At 33.0% G+C, this 18855-nt stretch overlaps 1 protein-coding gene across 10 annotated transcripts in view; it reads left to right on the plus strand.

Moving 5' to 3' along the window:
- The window catches only part of CCSER1 (coiled-coil serine rich protein 1), a 1459661-nt gene that overhangs the window by 146874 nt on the left and 1293932 nt on the right, over positions 1–18855 (plus strand). For all 10 annotated transcript variants that reach the window (XM_063663910.1, XM_054484478.1, XM_054484477.2 and 7 more), the window contains one exon: positions 14462–15826. In XM_063663910.1, the coding sequence (XP_063519980.1) occupies positions 14503–15826 (1324 nt within the window). In that variant the 5' untranslated portion in view covers positions 14462–14502. The remainder of the gene's footprint in view (positions 1–14461; positions 15827–18855) is intronic.

The following is an 18855-nucleotide window of genomic DNA, read 5'->3' on the forward strand; positions in this document are numbered from 1 at the left end:
ATAGGATTCCAATGCCAGTATGTGGTTTTTCTAGAAACAAAGCAAATAGGGTCTCTTTTAGGTTTTCCTTCCAGTTTCTGGGTACCCTTATGTTTGTTGTATGATATTCTTTCTCCACTCTGTCTAAGCTAGGATGTCTGTTTCTTTCTTTGAATATTTTATTTTGAATCACAAAATGTTCTCAGATCCTACATAAGTACTTATTTAGTATTCAGTTCTGAATATGCAACTGTTAGCCTGAGGAAATCTGTAGGACGTACAACTGTCTCTCTCTTTTGCTCGCTTGTTTTTTGTTGAAACTCTTGCTAGTGGCTGCATTTTTTCCCCTGTGGAATTGATATTTTCTGTATTTCCTGTGAACTGTAATGATTGGAAAGTCACTTAAAACTTTTCTTGATTACCTAACAGTGGATCTGTCATTGGAATACTAATTTGGAATACTAAGCCACTTCCAATGAAACATTCCTAGAGCAGCAATAGCATTCAGAATATTATTTTGCAATATTATATGATATTATTGTTACTGTTGTATATGTAATATCAGGATATCTTTCTTGTGCATTTAACAGTCTTATGATTTCCAAATTTGATTTTAGCATCAGCAAGATCTAGATTAAAATTGTAGATTTACCTTTACTTTTCTGAACCCAAATTTATTTATCTGATAGGATAATTATAGTTATCTACAAAGTTGTTATGAGGATTAAAATGAGATAACTATGTACTCATTAAATATGAGGTCACCTCTTCTAGTGAATTTGTGACTCAGTTAGAAAACACCACTAAAAGGAAACAAGAGAAAACATTATGTCAGTGTAGTTCCTTAAAAATAATTTTTATTTCAAAGTCATAAAAAATAAAACAATATTCAATTACAAGAGATATCAGATGCTTACAGAGCAAGAGTGTTTTTACTTGATTGAAATAAGGACATATCTCTGGCAGTGAGAGTCTCTGCTTTTATTTGATTGAATTAGATTTAATTCCATTATCAGGAATACTGTGTTCTATAAATGTTAGTGCAGCTACTATTTGCATGTTTCGGAGTGAAGTACTTAACTAGTTTAGGTTTCCATTTATTATCCTCAAAAAACAAGTTCATTTTCCAAATATAAAATTCAATGCAATAGTTGGTCACCAAGGCAGAACTCCTTAAATGTTCCAAGATGCAAATTCCCCACCTAGTGGCCACTCAAGTCAGTCACATCACCCTTGCTACTGGGTACAGCTGAAAAGGCCCTTGTGCCGTAAACACAAGTCCTTTTCTCATGAATGCTTTCTTACCTATTATTCTGTCAAATTAGCAATATATTAGTATAAACCGAATATAATTTAGTCATTCCTGATAGTGATATTTGATGCAGGCCCATAGTCTCAAAGAAGACAATTTACTGAATTTATTAACAAAGTTTAAAGGGTTTTCTTAAGAAAGGAAAGAAATGAGCTAAATTTATTATATCGCCTTTGTTATAATCTTCATTATATAACTCCTTTTAAAAAAACTTTTAAAGTCAAAGAACAATACAGGCAATACAATATGATTTAATATATTTAGTAAAGTCTACTTTGAAATAAAATTTATGAATTTAGAGTGACTCTATTAATTATTGGTAGAATATTTAACATTTCTACCAATTTAAAACTTATTTCTTCATAACTTGAAACAATTTCAATATGACACTCTCTTAGAATGTTATATTATGTAAATATGTTAAGTATCAGACATACTTCCTTGGTTCTAAAATCTATATCCCTGTTCTAACTCATGAATTACAAACCAAAATATTAAATAATAGCAGAAATGTAAGAAAATAGGTATATGATTTGGTTAAGCCCATTGATTACATTAGCAATTAAAGTAAAAGAGGAAGGCAAACTTGTCCTCACATTTCTAATTTTATCATATAACAAATACACTGCATTCCCAGGCATACTTTGACTCTCTTTACTATCATTTTGCTCTTTTTTTCTCTCTTTTTCTGTAACACACTACATTTATGTGTTAGTGGTAATAGCTTATAACACATTATTTTTCCCTTCATATCTATGGAATATTGAATCTAGTTTGTTGTTAACTTTGAACTAGAAAAAATGATATTCAGATATATATGAGTATATATGTGTGTATGTATATTTGTACGTGTACTAAATTTCACAGACTGCATGCATATGTTTTAATAAATCGGAGGGGCTCACATAATTCATCTAATCAGTTCTCTAATCTTAATAATAGAGAAACAGAACCCAAGAGAAATTATATCCACAAATTTATTGTGAAAGTGTTATTAATGAATGTGATCATTATATGTTGAGTTCAAAGACAGCTCTTTTAAAAAAGCCAAACCCAAGATTCTGTTTTTCACATGATTCTAACAGAATTAGTACACAATGCCAATACATGACTGAATGGAGATCAGCATATTCCTTAACATGCTGCAGTCAGCATTATATAGGAGACACCTATAACAGCATTTATAAAAAAAAAAAAGCTGCAATTGTTTGTGGATATACTCATATTTTTTTTTCCTTTCACCAGACTAATGCTGATTTTCAGTTTTATTGATCTAGCATTTGCATTTGAACTGGAACATGCATTGAAAATGTTGGTTCCATACTACTGCCTATACTGATTTTTACTGTCAGGTGTCTGTATTACTGACTCTACACACACAGACACAGAAATAATTATAAATGTCCAATGTAGCCACCTTTTAATTTACTATCCTAACATGTATTCTGATTAGTACTTTAAAATTCTTTTTCTCAGACTTTGGTATTCATCCTATATTGATATAAGATAGTTTTTTCATTTTCTTCTTTACATTTGTATCTGTTACTATTAGCTGCTGTATGGAGTATGTTTAATACAATAAAACATAAAGTGATACTTACAATTTATAATCAGAATAAAATGTTACCATCTTTATACATCTTTTACACTAATATGTTTTCTACAAAGCAGTACAGTTTTTAGACATATGTTCATGATGTTGTTTCAAAAACAACAAAAAAGAAACTATTAGAAAAATGAATAATAAATTTGAATTGATATATATATGAATCTTAATCCCTTTAAAAGTATAGATCCTATACATATTTATAAGAGAAAAACTTTATTTAGAAACTCTGATTTTTATTATTCTGTTGTTTCAAGCTTTCAAGTTGAATCGAGTTTTTCTTTGATCTAAAAGGCAATTTATTTTCATCAGATACTAATTGTTTTAAAAAGATTTAATTTGTTAATATACCTTAAGGATTTTGTGATATTTTTAATAATTAAATGCCCAATAAGAGTTAGAATAAAAAATTAACTTTACCGTCAAAAAGGAAGATCTCCTGCACCCTCTGCTGCTATGTAAATGAAACTGCAGGTTATTTATTATAAACTTATTTTTATTTTTAGTAAAGAAAATAAAAAATTTAAGGCAAATCCAGTCATTTTAATATACAGTAAACAAACGAACCATTATAGATGTCTCAAAAGACCATGCATCTCAGATATATAGTTTACTTAAAAATAAGTAAAATATAAACTGACAAACTAGCTTTGAAAGGAAGAGGTATAATGGCATCAATTTGTTATTAATGAGAAAAAGTCATAATGCTACATACTTCTAAATCATCATATTACTTAAATTTATTAACCAACATACAAAAATCTATTGTGGTTTATTGTTTGTGATATGGAAATATTAAACATTAGAAGGATTGTGAAAAACCTGGAGTGAATTATTTGTGTCTTATGGCTCACTGCCATTTTAGATGAATTATTGTGTTGTTAAAATAAATTGACTTTTTTTCTAAGAGGCAGGAAATAGCTTGCAATAGTGAAAGCGGATAGAATCCGAGCTGTTAGAAAACTTGATCCCAATTTATAAGCAGATACCATTTGGATTGAAAATCTATATAAAGTATAAATTTTACTATTAAAATGTAGTTTAATAAAAAATACAAAGTCTTGCCGGGCTCAGTGGCTCATGCCTGTAATCCCAGCTCTTAGGGAGGCAGAGGCAGGAGGATAGCTTGAGCCCAGGATTTCGAGACCTGCCTGGGCAATATAGCGAGACCCCATTCTCCATAAAAAGGAAAAAAAATACAAAGTCTTTATATTATTTTAAGGATTCTTAGCACTTCCATATGTTTTATTTATTTAAATATTTTATACTAAACTATAAAAATTGAAGCAATTATTAAAACACTAGGAATTGATGTTTGTATTTTGTCAAACTTGGTAAAATTATTTTTAGAAAAGGCATTTTCTGATATGCCCAATCTCCTATTCCTTCCCAGTGGAAACCACTATTAATAATTTTTGTGTATCTTCCAAGTTGCTTTTAAGACATTTACATGCGTATTTCTATATCCTTCCATATTTTGTAATTTTTAAATAGGCTATATATCTCATACTCCCTTATTTTGATTTTTTAAGTCTTAAGTATAAAAGTAATTCATGAATTCATTCTGATTGTTGAAGCATCATATTACATATAACACCATGTCCCCATTGACGACAACCTCAATTCAAAGGCCCTCTTTAAGGGTAATCACTGTTAATGCTTTGAAGTACATCCTTCAAGTTTTTTTTCTGGAAGAAAAAAAATCATACACACATATGATTCTGCAGAGTAGTTAATATTATACATACTATTTGATAATAAATTTTGAATTGACATAAAATGTATTCTGAATAGTATATCACCGACCAATTTGATTTTATTAACACAATGCCTTGGAAATTTTTCCTTTGTTTATTCATATCTTTGACCTTATATGTTTAGCTCTTATATATTATGCTGTGGAATAAATAGACCATTTTTAGAATTTTAAAAATTCTCTTATTAATGAACATTTATATTATTTTGTATTTTCACTACAATAAGCCTGAGTATCCTTGTACATGCTTCTTTGAGCAGATCTGTGAGTATTATTCTAGGGTAAATGCTGAGAAGTAGAATTATTTTTTCATTTTATACTTTGATAAATAATTTTAATTTTAAAATGACTTTAACAATTTGGATTTCTTTGTAAATGTCTGTCCATATGTACTACTTTTTCACCAAACCTGATATTATTAAGTTTTAAGAAGTTATGAATGAAAAATATTGTATTTATTTCTGGTTAATAATGGAGTTGAATATCTGCTCATAATGTTGATTAGTGATTTATATTTCCTTTTCTATAAATTTCCTGTTACTATTCTTTGCTCCCTTTTATTCTTTGTGTTTTCTGTTTCTTACTGGCGTATAGGAGTTCTTTCTATTTCCCCGATTACTAATGAGTTTTAGTATTTTAAATATATATTCATTGGTGATTTGTGTTTCTTCTTTCAGGAATTACTTGTTCTTATTCTTTGCTCATTTATTTTTGCTTTTAGATTCTTTTTCATGTTGATTTATAGTTCTTTATATATTCCAGATATTAATTATCTGACTGGCATAGGATACCAAAGACCAGCCCCCGTCTTAATGTATCAATTAGTGCTCCAGAGCTTTCCCATGGGATCAGTCTGAAGCTAGTGTCCAGTTTTTGACCACATCCTGGCTTAGCTTCTTCTCCACTTATCCGCAGTGTCCCCATCTTATTAGACTTTCTTTAATTAGCTTCTTACGTTTGAACAAGAATTCCTTACTCAGGCTCTGCTTCTAGGAAATGTATCCTGGACCTGTGATGACGTTTTTTTTGAAATCGGTGTTTTAAAATCAAGCCAATTCTCCAATGGAAGATATAATTATAAAAAAAATACAACTGCTCTTTACTAATAAACATATTATGTATTTTAAGATGTGTGCTATCCTCTTTAAAGTTGTATTTTTGTTATACTGACATTGCCACTGCTCAACAAATTTATCAAATTCAGCTTTTGGAAATCATGTTCAGAATCTGAGACAGTCTTTGAATGTTGATAATATTGTCAGTTCTTTGCTCCCTGTCTGAACTATTTTGTTGACAGTGAACAATTATTCAGTCATGTGCAGTCAAAGTGATCAGTGTGGTCAAATATTTTGCATCAACAGCAAGGAAGGCATGGCTGAATGAAATTATTTGTAACAGACAGGTTTAAAAATGTTTGTAATATTGGCTCCATCACTATTTATTCAGTGATATAAGGTAGAGGTACTAATCCAAGCCTCATTAGCTTGTGGGTACTGCAGCCTCTGATGCTTTCTCTGTACTTTTCGGGATTGGCTCAGAAAGTGACAGTACTAGTCTACGATAAGACAGAATTAGAACTTACAGCAAAAAAGGTTGGGGGAAGTTATAAGCTAAAGAAAACATCTTTGCTCTAAAACAGCACAAGCATAGTTAATTGATTATGATACATAACTTATTGAGCATTGGTCAATAAACCCAATAAACACTGTTTATTACTAAACCATGTTCTAAGTGGTTTATTGCATTAACTCATTTGCTTTTCTGAACAATTCTTCAAGGCAGATGCTACTGTGATCCCTAAGAAGAAGCTCAAGCTCAAGGAGGTTACGTCATTTATTTAAGTTACACTAAAGTCACATAGCTCTTAAACGTATGCTGAATTTAAACCCAGCTATTCTTGTATCAGAGTCTGAATTCTTAACAGTTATGCATTCACTGTGTCTAAACCTTAGTACATGCAACTGTAAGATTCTTTAAACATAAATGTGCCTCTTATTATTTACTTAAGCCTGGGTCATATGCTTTTACACTTCTTTCTTCTTTTACCACTAACTTCTTTCTAAATCTGACCAAAGCCCATCTTTCTCTGTTTCTCTTTTCTCTCTGTTTCTTCTGGTCATTAAAGAACTAAGATCATATCTAGCTGAGTATCAAGATTACGTATATAAATGTGTAACTTATGTCTTTCTAAATATATATCATCATCCCTTAATTAATTAATCCAAAGGACTCATCTGCCTTCCTAAATCCTGCTAGAATAATTTCTTTCAAATGTGTTCTTTCGTTTTGTAGCTGTTCCCATTGTCATGCTACTTGCACACCACTCACCCTCTTTCTCTTTTTATCTGGGGGATTGATTTATACAAATCTAATCAGAGACAATCTGTCTTTGCTTATATACCATGTTTTGTGTCAATTCATTTTTAGGAGTGACCCAAAGACAGACATTTCTTATATAAGCAATTATTTGTTTTGGTTATTACGTTTATTTGTTGAGAACAACTTAGTGTACTCAATATAGCTAAATTATATACAAATTTAATACATTGTTAATTAAACATATCTAATCAATTATGTGATTTCTGGCTTTTTCTATCTTAGGCTGACACTCTCATTCTCTTTTCTGTGACTGATCACCCACTTGGTCCAGATTAGCCATCCTTTTAGTGTGTCTCATATTCTCCTCACTGACCTTACTGGTAGAAGTGGCCTTCGTCAGTGCTGTGGGAGTCATTTAGCTGTTAAAAATGCCTCCATTATTTTCCCATTTATTTAAGGGGAAACAGGAAAACATTTTGGAAATGCATTTAGAGATAAACTGAAAAAGTATTGAGATGTAGATAGCATGGTCTTTCTAGTAGAAAGAGCCTGGACTGCAAGAATCCTCACAATTGTGAGCCCTGTTTAAATCTGGGTTAAATGATATAATTAGGTAGGACTGGGAAATTACTTCAAGGTGATATCCTACTTATTTTGGTAAACATTGATCAATGTCCTTTGATATGTTTACATGTTATTAATTTTCTGCCATCATTTTCTTAATGTTAAAATTATTACCTAGGAAATATTTGGTTTTTTTTTGTGGATCTTCTTTTATTTTCACCAAGTATAATGGAAGATTTTCTTTTTAGTGTGGTCATTTAGGCTCTACCAGGTTATTTTCTGAATGTTTTTCTGAGAAAGAATCTGGCTGGGACCAGATTTAACTTATGCAGCATTCCCCTAAACACTTCAAGTATTGATAATTTGTTTTCAAATGCCAATAAAAATATAAATTTAGGGAATTTGATTACAAGAGGTCAGACTACTGATCTCATATTATATACGTCTTTTCAGTATTATTTTAGGTGACTTTTAATAGACTGGTTGGGACACACGTTTTGTTAGGTAGATTATTTTCACAACTATTCTAAGAGCTACACCACCATGTACCTCTTGTTTGAATATATTTCATCAGAAAAGGCAGAGCTCTATATCTACTCCGTGCCAAGCAGTGTGTTAGTGTCTTTGTGATGTAGTATCTTCTCATTCTTAAAAAACTCTGTAAAATAATTATTATTGATGTTCCAGTTTATAGTCTTAGTAAGTGGTAGTACTTGCATTTAAGTGCCAATTGCATATGTGCATAAGAGGTAATTAAGAGAGACAAAGAATACTTAGGATTATCTCATATATGAGACCAGGTGTCATGTCATCAGCTCTGACTCATAATGAAAAAATATGAGGGGTGTCCAAATTCTAGGAAAATATTTGAAAAGCAATGAGAAAGAAGAAAAGCGAAGGCAATTTTGCTTTCCTTTTACCTGTACAGACAGATAGACCTATTTAAGTGTATGGTAGTCAGCTTCCAAGATGATACAGCTCTGAAACCCTGCAGGACTGTTTTATGCTGTTGGTTAATTTATGCATTTGGAATCACAAAAGAAAGAGTATTTTTTTTTTGAGACAGGGTCTCGCTCTGTCACCCAGGCTGGAGTGCAATGGTGCTATTGTGGTTTACTGCGGCCTTGACCTCCAAGGCTCAAGTGATCCTCCCACTTCAGCCTTCCAGGTAGCTGGGACAACAGGTGTGTGCCACCATGCCTAGTTAATTATTATTATTATTATTATTATTTTTAGAGATGGGCTCTCCCTATGTTGCTCAGGCTGGTCTCCAACCCCTGGGCTCAAGTTATCCTCCTGCTTCAGCCTCCCAAAGTGTTGGGATTGACAGGCATGAACCACTGCACCCAGAGAATAATTTTTAAAATGTCTTAATTATGTAATGTATTTTACTTTTAGTCCACCTTTAAGTAGGTAACATATTAATGATCCATGTCCAAATTATGAATCATTTAACTAGAATTCATGTCTTCTTCAACCATATCAAATAAGAAATTTGACTCTAATTTTATTTAGAATAGATCCTCCTATAATGTGGTACTCTGTTAAGGGTAATGATTGTGTTTACTAAGGTTGGAGAGGTCATTGAATAAAGTACTGTACCTTCTGGAAGCCTTTTGTTAAATCCTGGTGCTAAAGAACAAAAGTACTATTTCTTCAGGTTGCCATTGTAAATTTCTAAGAGATCAAACTGAGTTTTATTTCTAATAGGGTCTGTATACATTTGTGTAGTAGTATTGTCTTCAAGTTAATCTTATCTTTTGTTTATTGACATAGCATTAAAGTTATAATTAAAAAACACTTCTCTTATGTAACAAATTTGTTTTTTCAAAATAAAATAACGTTTATGGTAATAAAGACCCCTAGATAATGGATAGGTCTTGTTCAATCTTCATATTTTTAAGACCTATTATTAAAGTGACTAAGACTTCTGAATCGAGAAATATTAGATAAGAATTGAGAAAAGATGTTTATTTTATCCAATTTGGAAATTTATAAAAATATATACAAGGTTTGCTAAGGGATTAAAGGTAACTGTTATAAAAACATTGTAGTAAAAAGAAATAAAATTAGCAGTTGTGATGTTGTTACATTTACCTTTTATGAATAATTGAAGTTGCCGTGATGACATATTGTTTCATTAAACTTATTCAGCATTATTTTTTCATGTTTTCAACTGTTTATTAGCAAATTTCAGATTATTGAACTTTTTACAGTTTGGAAGACTTTTAATAAATATGCATCTCTAAAAGTTGTAATTCAGCATAATTACCTTCAGGATTATAAGATTTATTCATGGCAGTGAGACAGAAAATATATTTATGTAGGTTTGAAATCCTGAAGTGTTGAAGTTAAAACTTCATTTTTTAAAATCTATGTATTCTATAGGTGCAAATTGCATATTTTATCAGGCACTGGATATCAAAGCAAGGAGAAATGGTTTTTGGCATTAAGAAGCTTAAGACAAAATAGTAAATTGAGATAAATAAACAGATGCTTACTATGTAAGCTAATACTTGAGGATATGTAAAGGAGAAGTACCAGGTCCAAAATGAGAGACAGTGGGAATGGGGTGTCAGGTAGGGAAGGAGTGTCAGGGTTGGCAACTTGGAAGGGGCAATGTTATAATAGTAGGAGGCTTTTGCCATGGAGTTACAGGAAGGGCATCCCAAGCTGGTGGATCCAAACCTCCAAAGGTCTTGAAGGTGAAAGTGATCAGAATATGGCAGTCATGACCAAGTGCAGTGGCTCATGCCTGTACTCACAACACTTTGGGACACTGAGGCAGGGGGATTGCTTGAGGCCAGGAGTTTGAGATCAGCCTGTGCAACATAGCAAGACTCTGTCTCTATGAAATTTTTTTTTAAAGTTAATTGGGCATGATGCTGTATGCCTGTAGTCCCAGCTACTTGGGAGGCTGAGGTAGAAGGATGGCTTGAGCCCAGGAATTCGAGGCTGTAGTTAGCTGTGTTTGCTACACTGCATTCTAGCCTGGGTGACAGAGCAAGACCTTGTCTCCAAAAACAAAACAAAACAAAACACAAAACAAAACAAAACAAAACAAAACAGAACAAAACAAAGAAAAGGAAAAGGAAAGAAAGATAAGAAAATGGCAGTCATCAGTGTAAGTGGAGCATGAAGTGTGAGGAGAGGACTAATGAATCTGGAGATGTAGACAGCATCCAAGCCTTAAAGAGCCTTCCTAAAGAATATGGATAATCTTGACCTATAGTCTATTTTCCTCTTATTTAGCTAAGAAGCTCTCAAGGGAAATACGAGTTCATATTAAAAATAAAAGACATGTGAAGGGTATTTACCTCTAGTAGATTTATATCCACTCCAGGTTATTCAATACTGTGCAGATATCTTTTAGTATCTATGATGTTTTTACTTAAAGAAACTAGGACAAACATATCACTGGCCTAAACAGATTATTTGTGCCCAATGGAAGTCTGGTGGTTTTCATTAAGTATTTAGGAGGAAGAGTGATTTTAAAATTGTTTTAAAATTTTTTTCATTAGTTGAATCCTTTGAATACTTGCTAAAGAGTTATGGGACTGACTCTTTCATTTACTGTTGTTGGTGGTGTTTTGTTTTTTTTTTTTTGAGACAGAGTCTCACTCTGTCCACCCAGGCTGGAGTGCAGTGGCCTGATCTGGCTCACTGCAAGCTCTGCCTCCTGGGTTCATGCCATTCTCCTGCCTCAGCCTCCCTAGTAGCTGGGACTACAGGCACCCACCACCACACCTGGCTAATTTTTTGTATTTTTAGTAGAGACGGGGTTTCACCATGTTAGCCAGGTTGGTCTCGATCTCCTGACCTCGTGATCTGCCCGCCTTGGCTTCCCAAAGTGCTGGGATTACAGGCGTGAGCCACCGCGCCTGGCCTCATTTACTGTTAATGCTGATCTAAATGCAGGAAATACTTTAAAAATGGCCAATAAATATTTTAATATACATAAATTTGAGTATTTCAGTAATGATGGTTGTTATCTGATATCTTGACATTCATGCATTGAAGTCTGTAGGTTCACAACCAGCTGCAAATCATTATGGTTGATTATATTCTAATTAGAGCAAAATTCTTCAATAGGCATTGAATGGAAATAAATGTTGCATGTAAGTGAAAAAAATCGTGGCTGTGAATGATGTTAGTTAAACCATTTTAAAGAATATAGTCATGAAAAAATGTATTATTCATTGTATACACTTTGGAAAATCTAAGCTGTGAGGAAAATCACACATTTTTATTTGTGAAAAATTTTAAGAGCTAAAATGTCTGTTTATGTTTTAGGTTTTCTTCAAGCAAAGCCTTACAAGAATACTGAAATGTTTTGGAGTGGTTCACATATAGTTTGATTTAAATTCAAATTCATATGGAGAAAAGGGAACTCTTGCACACTGTTGGTGGGGATGTAAATTAGCACAGCCTCTATGGAACACAGTATGGAGGTTCCTCAAAAATTAAAGACAGAACTACCATATGATCCAGCAATCCTACTTCTGGGTATATAGCCAAACAATTGAAATCAGTATGTCAAAGAGATATCTGTACTCCTATGCTTATTGCATTATTATTCACGATAGCCAAGATATGTAACAAACCTAAGTGTATGTCTGTGGATGAATGGATTAAGAAAATGTGGTTTATATATATAATGAAATGCTATTCAGCCTAAAAAAGAAATTCTGTCACATGTCACAACATGGACGAACCTGGAGGACATTATGCTCAATGAAATAACCTAGACACAGAAAGACAAATATTGCATGCTCTCACTTACATATGCAATCTAAATAATTAAACTCATAGAAGTAGAAAGTAGAATGGTTACCAGGCCCGGGGATGGTAGGACTGGGGGCTGGGGTGTCGGGGCCAGGGGAGTGGGGAAATAACGTTCAGAGCGTACAGAGTTTCAGTTAGACAGGAGAAATAAGTTTTAAAGGTTGATTAGACAGGATGGTGACTATAGTTAATAATAATGTACTGCATATTTCAAAATGGCTAAAAGTAGATTTTAAGTGCTGTCATTACAAAAAATGATATGTATATGAGGTGATAGTTATGTTAATTTGCTTAATTATTTCATAATATAAACACATATCAAAACATCACATTATACCTCATAACTATATACAATTGTCATCTGTCAATTAAAAATAAAATCAATTTTTAAAATTAAATTCATTGACTATAGTGAAAAATGATCCACTAAAAATCTTATAATACAAATATGTTAGATTTTATGTTGTTTGGAGAAAAATATTAAATACTTATGAATGCATATCTGGAAGCAAATATTTGTCATTTTTGTCACATGCTTATTCAAGGAAATGAAAGTATTTTACTTGATCAGTTCTCATATTTATAAGGATGATAAAATAGAGGATTTTAAATTTTGTGTAGTATTTGCTAATTTTTAGTCAGGGAGTTTTGGTTGTAAAATAAGAAAATGAAACAGAGTCTGATTCAATTTACGAAGGGAGAGATTGCATTACAGTTGAAGGATTAAGCAAAACTCATAAACAAAACAGCAACTAAATCAGGTACAGTTTAAAAATCAGTGAAAAATGGCAGTCACTAGAATAGCAATATTTGCTGTACAAGTTTGAATCCTTGATGTAGAAACATAGCTGGGCCTTCATTCAGCAGTAGGAGTTCATGACTAATTACTTTAGTGAATGCAGTATGTATCATGCTGATTATGAGCTGACCCTGTAGGGTTTTTTATTCCTGCTTTACCAGGTGTTGGCTGAATGACATTATGCAAGTTGCTTTTCTGTTGTAAAATGTTCATAGTCTTATTACCTATTTCTAGAAATATAAGGTGTGAAAGAGATAATCTGTGGGAAAGTACCTGGTACGTCGCAGTTGATGAGTTGTAGCTGCCACATCTCCTCACTCGTGTCCTCCTCCTCCTTTATCTTCTCCATTGATACCCTGAATATACTGACATTAATATGGTTCATAAATGTTCTATGCTTCTGATTCTCTCAGTATGTATTCTCACTTCTCTCAAGATTACCAACTGTCTTGGTTTTTACTCAAGTATTTTCTTCAACTGACACCTGTGGTTCTCTCATAAGTTTAACTTGTTTATAACCCTACGTTATATCCTTGTGATTTAGTTTCTTCTTCCAATGGCCTGCTTATCTCTCAGCTTCCCAAATCAAACTTGTCGTGGGGTGGGGGGAGGGGGGAGGGATGGCATTAAGAGAATTACCTATTGTAAATGACGAGTTAATGGGTGCAGCACACCAACATGGCACATGAATACATATGTAACTAACTTGCACATTGTCCACATGTACTCTAGAACTTAAAGCATAATTTAAAAAAAAAAGAGAAGAAAAAAAAGTCTATAGCCATTGGCTTTTCTTTGAGTGCTGATTGTAGTGTCAGGCTACACCATTGTCTTGTTTGTGATTCTGTTGAGCTCGCGTCAGTAACTTGTTGAGTCATGTGGTGTAAAATGAAAATACTTCCAGTGGTCTCTGACAGGAGTCATGGTGGGGCATTTACCCAGACAGAAATTATTATGTCTGTTACGTGCCTACTGCATCTAAATAAATAAACATAGAAAGTTAAGAATAACCAGTTTACCAAAATTATGGAACAGCTATAAGTAGTAAGTCTGGGTCTTAAATACCTGGTGTCTCCAAAGCCAACACTCTTGAATAAACTTTAAATATTTTTGTTAATCTTAAAATGTTTACATCATTATAAAATATCAATACTAGTTATTGGATCATTTTTACTACTTATAAATTCAAAAAATCTTTATTAGGTATCAGATTTTTGTTATTTATCGTCTTAGTATAAACCAAATTCTATTTCGTGTCTTGAAAAACAATATTTTGTTTTAAAATGTATGATTTGTAGTTGAATTCTATTGACTTGTTGTTTTTGTTTTAACCTTTCTCAGGCTGCTAAGTTGGCTTTCACAGTGCAAGCCTTCGAGTCCCAATGGGGGACTCAGGATCAAGACGATCTACCCTGGTCTCCCGGTTGCCAATATTCAGAAGAAGTATTAGCAGAAGACATGATTCTCTTCCTTCTTCACCTTCTTCCAGTAATACAGTTGGTGTCCACAGTTCCTCTCCTTCCAGCACTAACTCAAGCTCAGGTAGCACAGGTAAACGGAGGAGCATATTCCGTACTCCTTCCATTAGCTTCCACCATAAGAAGGGGAGTGAGCCTAAGCAAGAGCCTACCAACCAGAACCTTAGTATTTCAAATGGTGCTCAACCTGGTCACAGCAATATGCAGAAACTGAGTTTGGAAGAACATATTAAGACCAGGGGAAGACATTCTGTTGGTTTTAGTAGTTCACGAAATAAGAAGATAACAAGATCTTTGACAGAGGATTTTGAAAGGGAAAAAGAGCACTCAACTAACAAGAATGTCTTTATAAATTGTCTAAGTTCTGGCAAAAGTGAAGGGGATGATTCTGGTTTTACAGAAGACCAAACTCGCCGTTCTGTTAAGCAGTCAACAAGGAAGCTACTCCCTAAATCTTTTTCATCTCACTATAAATTTTCTAAGCCAATTCTACAGAACCAATCCATTTCATTGGTACAACAGGCTGAATTCTCATTGGAAGTTACACAGTACCAAGAGAGTGAACCTGTATTAGTAAGAGCTTCGCCATCCTGTTCTGTGGATGTAACAGAACGGGCAGGAAGCTCTTTACAATCTCCTTTGCTTTCTGCTGATCTTACCACAGCTCAGACACCTTCAGAATTTTTAGTCTTGACTGAAGATTCTGTGTCTGAAACAGATGCATTTTCTAAAAGTGGAAGCATGGCATCCCACTGTGACAACTTTGGCCACAATGATTCTACCTCTCAGATGTCTCTCAATTCTGCTGCTGTTACAAAGACAACAACAGAACTTATGGGAACTGTTCCCTGTGCAATTATGTCTCCTGGGAAATATAGGTTAGAGGTACAATGTAGCACTGAATCTAATTCATTACCAGAAACCTCTGCTGCTAATCAGAAGGAAGTGTTATTACAAATTGCTGAACTACCTGCTACAAGTGTGAGCCACTCAGAGAGTAACCTACCAGCAGATATTGAAAGAGAAGAAAATATAGGGTTACAAAATGGTGAAACAATACTGGGGACAGACTCCCCAAGGAAACTTGGATTTTATGAGCAACATAAAGCAATAGCTGAACATGTAAGAGGGATCCATCCTATTTCAGATTCAAAGATAATACCTACTTCTGGTGATCATCATATTTTTAACAAAACGTCATATGGATATGAAGCAAATCCTGCCAAAGGTATGCTGATTTTTTTTGTATAACAAATGATGTGAATTAATTTTCATTATACTTTATTCAGTTTTCTTATTCCATCTCATGAATGGAAAGCACATTTTTCTTGTTTTTCACTTTCGAAATGGTTTCCTATTCATAATTTGTGTTAAATGTTTCCCCTGCTTGATTTTAAACTTACATCAATTGTATTATGCTGAAAATGTAATTCAGCAATATTACTCATTTTTTCTTACTTATGTTATCCATAACTAAGAAGCAGCCTCTTAGTTATGGTGTTTATTGGAGCACCTTCAGAAGAAAGTGAATGGAAAGTAATTCTGTTTGCAATGTGGATTTCTCCAAAGTAAGGACTGTCTTTTACAGAGTTTATTATAGAGGCATTGGTATTTCTTATTTAATGAAATGGATATATTCCAGCTAAAATCACTATAAAATTTGTATAATTTAATACAAATTTTATAATTTCCTTTGTTAACTAAGCTTTCATTATTAATTAGGATCCATGTTTCAACATAAATAATTCCTATCTCTAGATACAACAACAGAATTGTAAGCTTAAAAATACCTATCTTTGGAAGCTGGAGACAGGTTTCAACTCTGCCTCTGACATTAACTAACTGTGCAACTTTGGAAACCTTCTCTTTAGTTTAAAAAAAGTGTTAGTATATGTCAATTACTGTAATATGGCTACAGAAAACTTTGTTTTTTTAACATGAAATTCAGTTCAAGAAAATTTTTGAATATATACCACCTCCTGGGCCATCTTAGACATATTTTAATTCCTTTTTCTCTACTATCTTTAATGCTACTACTGCTACTAATAATTTTCTCAAATTTGGAAGTGATTATTATGTCCTAGATATTATTCTGTATACTTTATATACATTAATTAAAATGATTGAAATTGCTACTATTATTATAAGCTATTTTGCAGGCAAGAAGATGGGAGCAAAGATAAACTGTGTATCCACAATCACAAAACTAATAATTCATTTATAAATCCTGTGAGGTAGGCTCCTATGTTTCCCATTTTACAAATGTGAAAACAGGCTAATGAATCATACAGCTGGTAAGTAGTGCAGTCAAATTACAACTCCGTGAATCCAAAGCTCCAGCTCTCCATAACTATGCTTTACTACATGTCATGACTTAAAATATTAAATAAAATTTATGTGACATAATGTCACGAGTAATAGGATTATAAAGTTCATCCATAAACATAGAATTTTAAAGTTTTAAATGCATGAGTTAATTTTCCAGCTGTCTTAATACTTTTCTCATTTGATACAAGTTCACTTTTATGCACCTGACTATGTTTGTCCATTTTTGGAACTTTGTATTCTTTAGTCATTCATGCCTAGCTCCTTTACCTGTAATATAATCACGAGAATATGATAATGATGATGATATTAATGATGGTTACCCTTTTGTATAATTGATATGTGCCCAAAAATGTACTAAGAAGTTTGCATGCACTGTTTCATATAGTTCTTATAAAAATTTTGCATGTCATATTAATAACTAAAATTTATAGTAAGTTAAATAACTTTATAGGGTCACATAGTTAGCAAATGATGGACTTGATATTGAAAGCCAGGAAGTTTTAAAATTATATAAAAAGAGATAGAAATGCAATTATCCTGACATATTTAATTCTTATTTAGTAACGATGACTTTCCTCAAAGCCTAATTGAATACTGCGTATTTTTCTCTCTCTGGAAATTAGAGAATGATCAGTTATCTTGGAGACTATTAATATGTTGATTGGGATCCTATTTGTAACACAATAACACTTTAATTTTGCTGATTTGATAATGTGTTGCCTGTTCTTGGATAAATAAGCTGGTGATGTCAACAAGGGCAGTATACTATCCTTTAGTTTGTGAAAATATTCATGTGCTATTTATAAGGATTTTATAATTTTGAAGTTTAAAATTTTAAAAACAGCTAAGTAAATGTATTTTATCCAATAAAGAGTTACTATAGACACTAACTTTCATAATGCTAAATTTAGTTTGTATTTTGTATGAAACATTTAAGCCAGTACTTGATACACATCTAAGTGTATTAGGTGTACAATCATATCAGAACTAATGAGTTATCTGGCAATTTAACTTTTATTCATTGGCTTAAAAAGTTATTTAAAAAGAACTGCTATATATTGGACTAATAGATTCTGGACAGTCTTTGAACTAGTAGATGAGCCTAATTAGAACAATTTTTTCATTTATTCATTCATTCAGCAAATATTTATTGTTTTAACACTATGTTAGGCACTAGGGATGTAGCAATACACAAAACAGGCCTAGATCCCTGCCTTCCTGAGGCTTACTTTCTACTGGGGATACTAAATTAACATGCTATATATATCAGATGGTGATAACTGCTGAGCGTGAGTTTAAAGCAGAATAAAGGCTTAGGAAGCAGAGGTGGGATTCCAGTTTGCATTTTTAAATGTAACAGGATGATACCCAAAGTAGCATATTGGTAAAGGTTTGAAGGAACTTAAATAATAAGTCATACAGATATTTGAGAGAAATATATTAGTGCAAGGTTGTGGGTCAAAGGCTGTGTAGGGCTGGAGCATGCCAGTGGATGTACCAGAGCAGCAAGAGTCCAGTGTGGCATGAGCAGAGTGATGGAGGGGGGAGAGCAGGACATGAGGTTGCAGAGGTGAACAGGGTGCTCCTCCTGTTCCTGGTTTGGGGACAGAGAGAGCAGTCATATGGATCATATTATGAAGAATTTGTTATGCCATTTGAAAAACATCACATTTGGCTAGAGGAGTGGTGGTGATGGCTCTCACTTATGTTTTAAATATATGATTCTGGCTACTATGTGGAATGTGGATTGTGTTGGGGGTGGAGAGGCAGATGGGAGTAGGCAGAGGTAGGAGAATTGTAGCAAATATTGCAGTAACCAAGCAAGCATAGATTGGGTTTGGTCCAGGGTCTTAGAAGGAGAGGTAGAAGGAATCAGATTCTGTATACAGTTTGAAGGAAATAAGGACAGGATTCGTTATGTAATTAATG

Source organism: Pongo pygmaeus, chromosome 3 (genome assembly GCF_028885625.2).
Source record: "Pongo pygmaeus isolate AG05252 chromosome 3, NHGRI_mPonPyg2-v2.0_pri, whole genome shotgun sequence".
NCBI classification, from domain to species: Eukaryota; Metazoa; Chordata; class Mammalia; order Primates; family Hominidae; genus Pongo; species Pongo pygmaeus.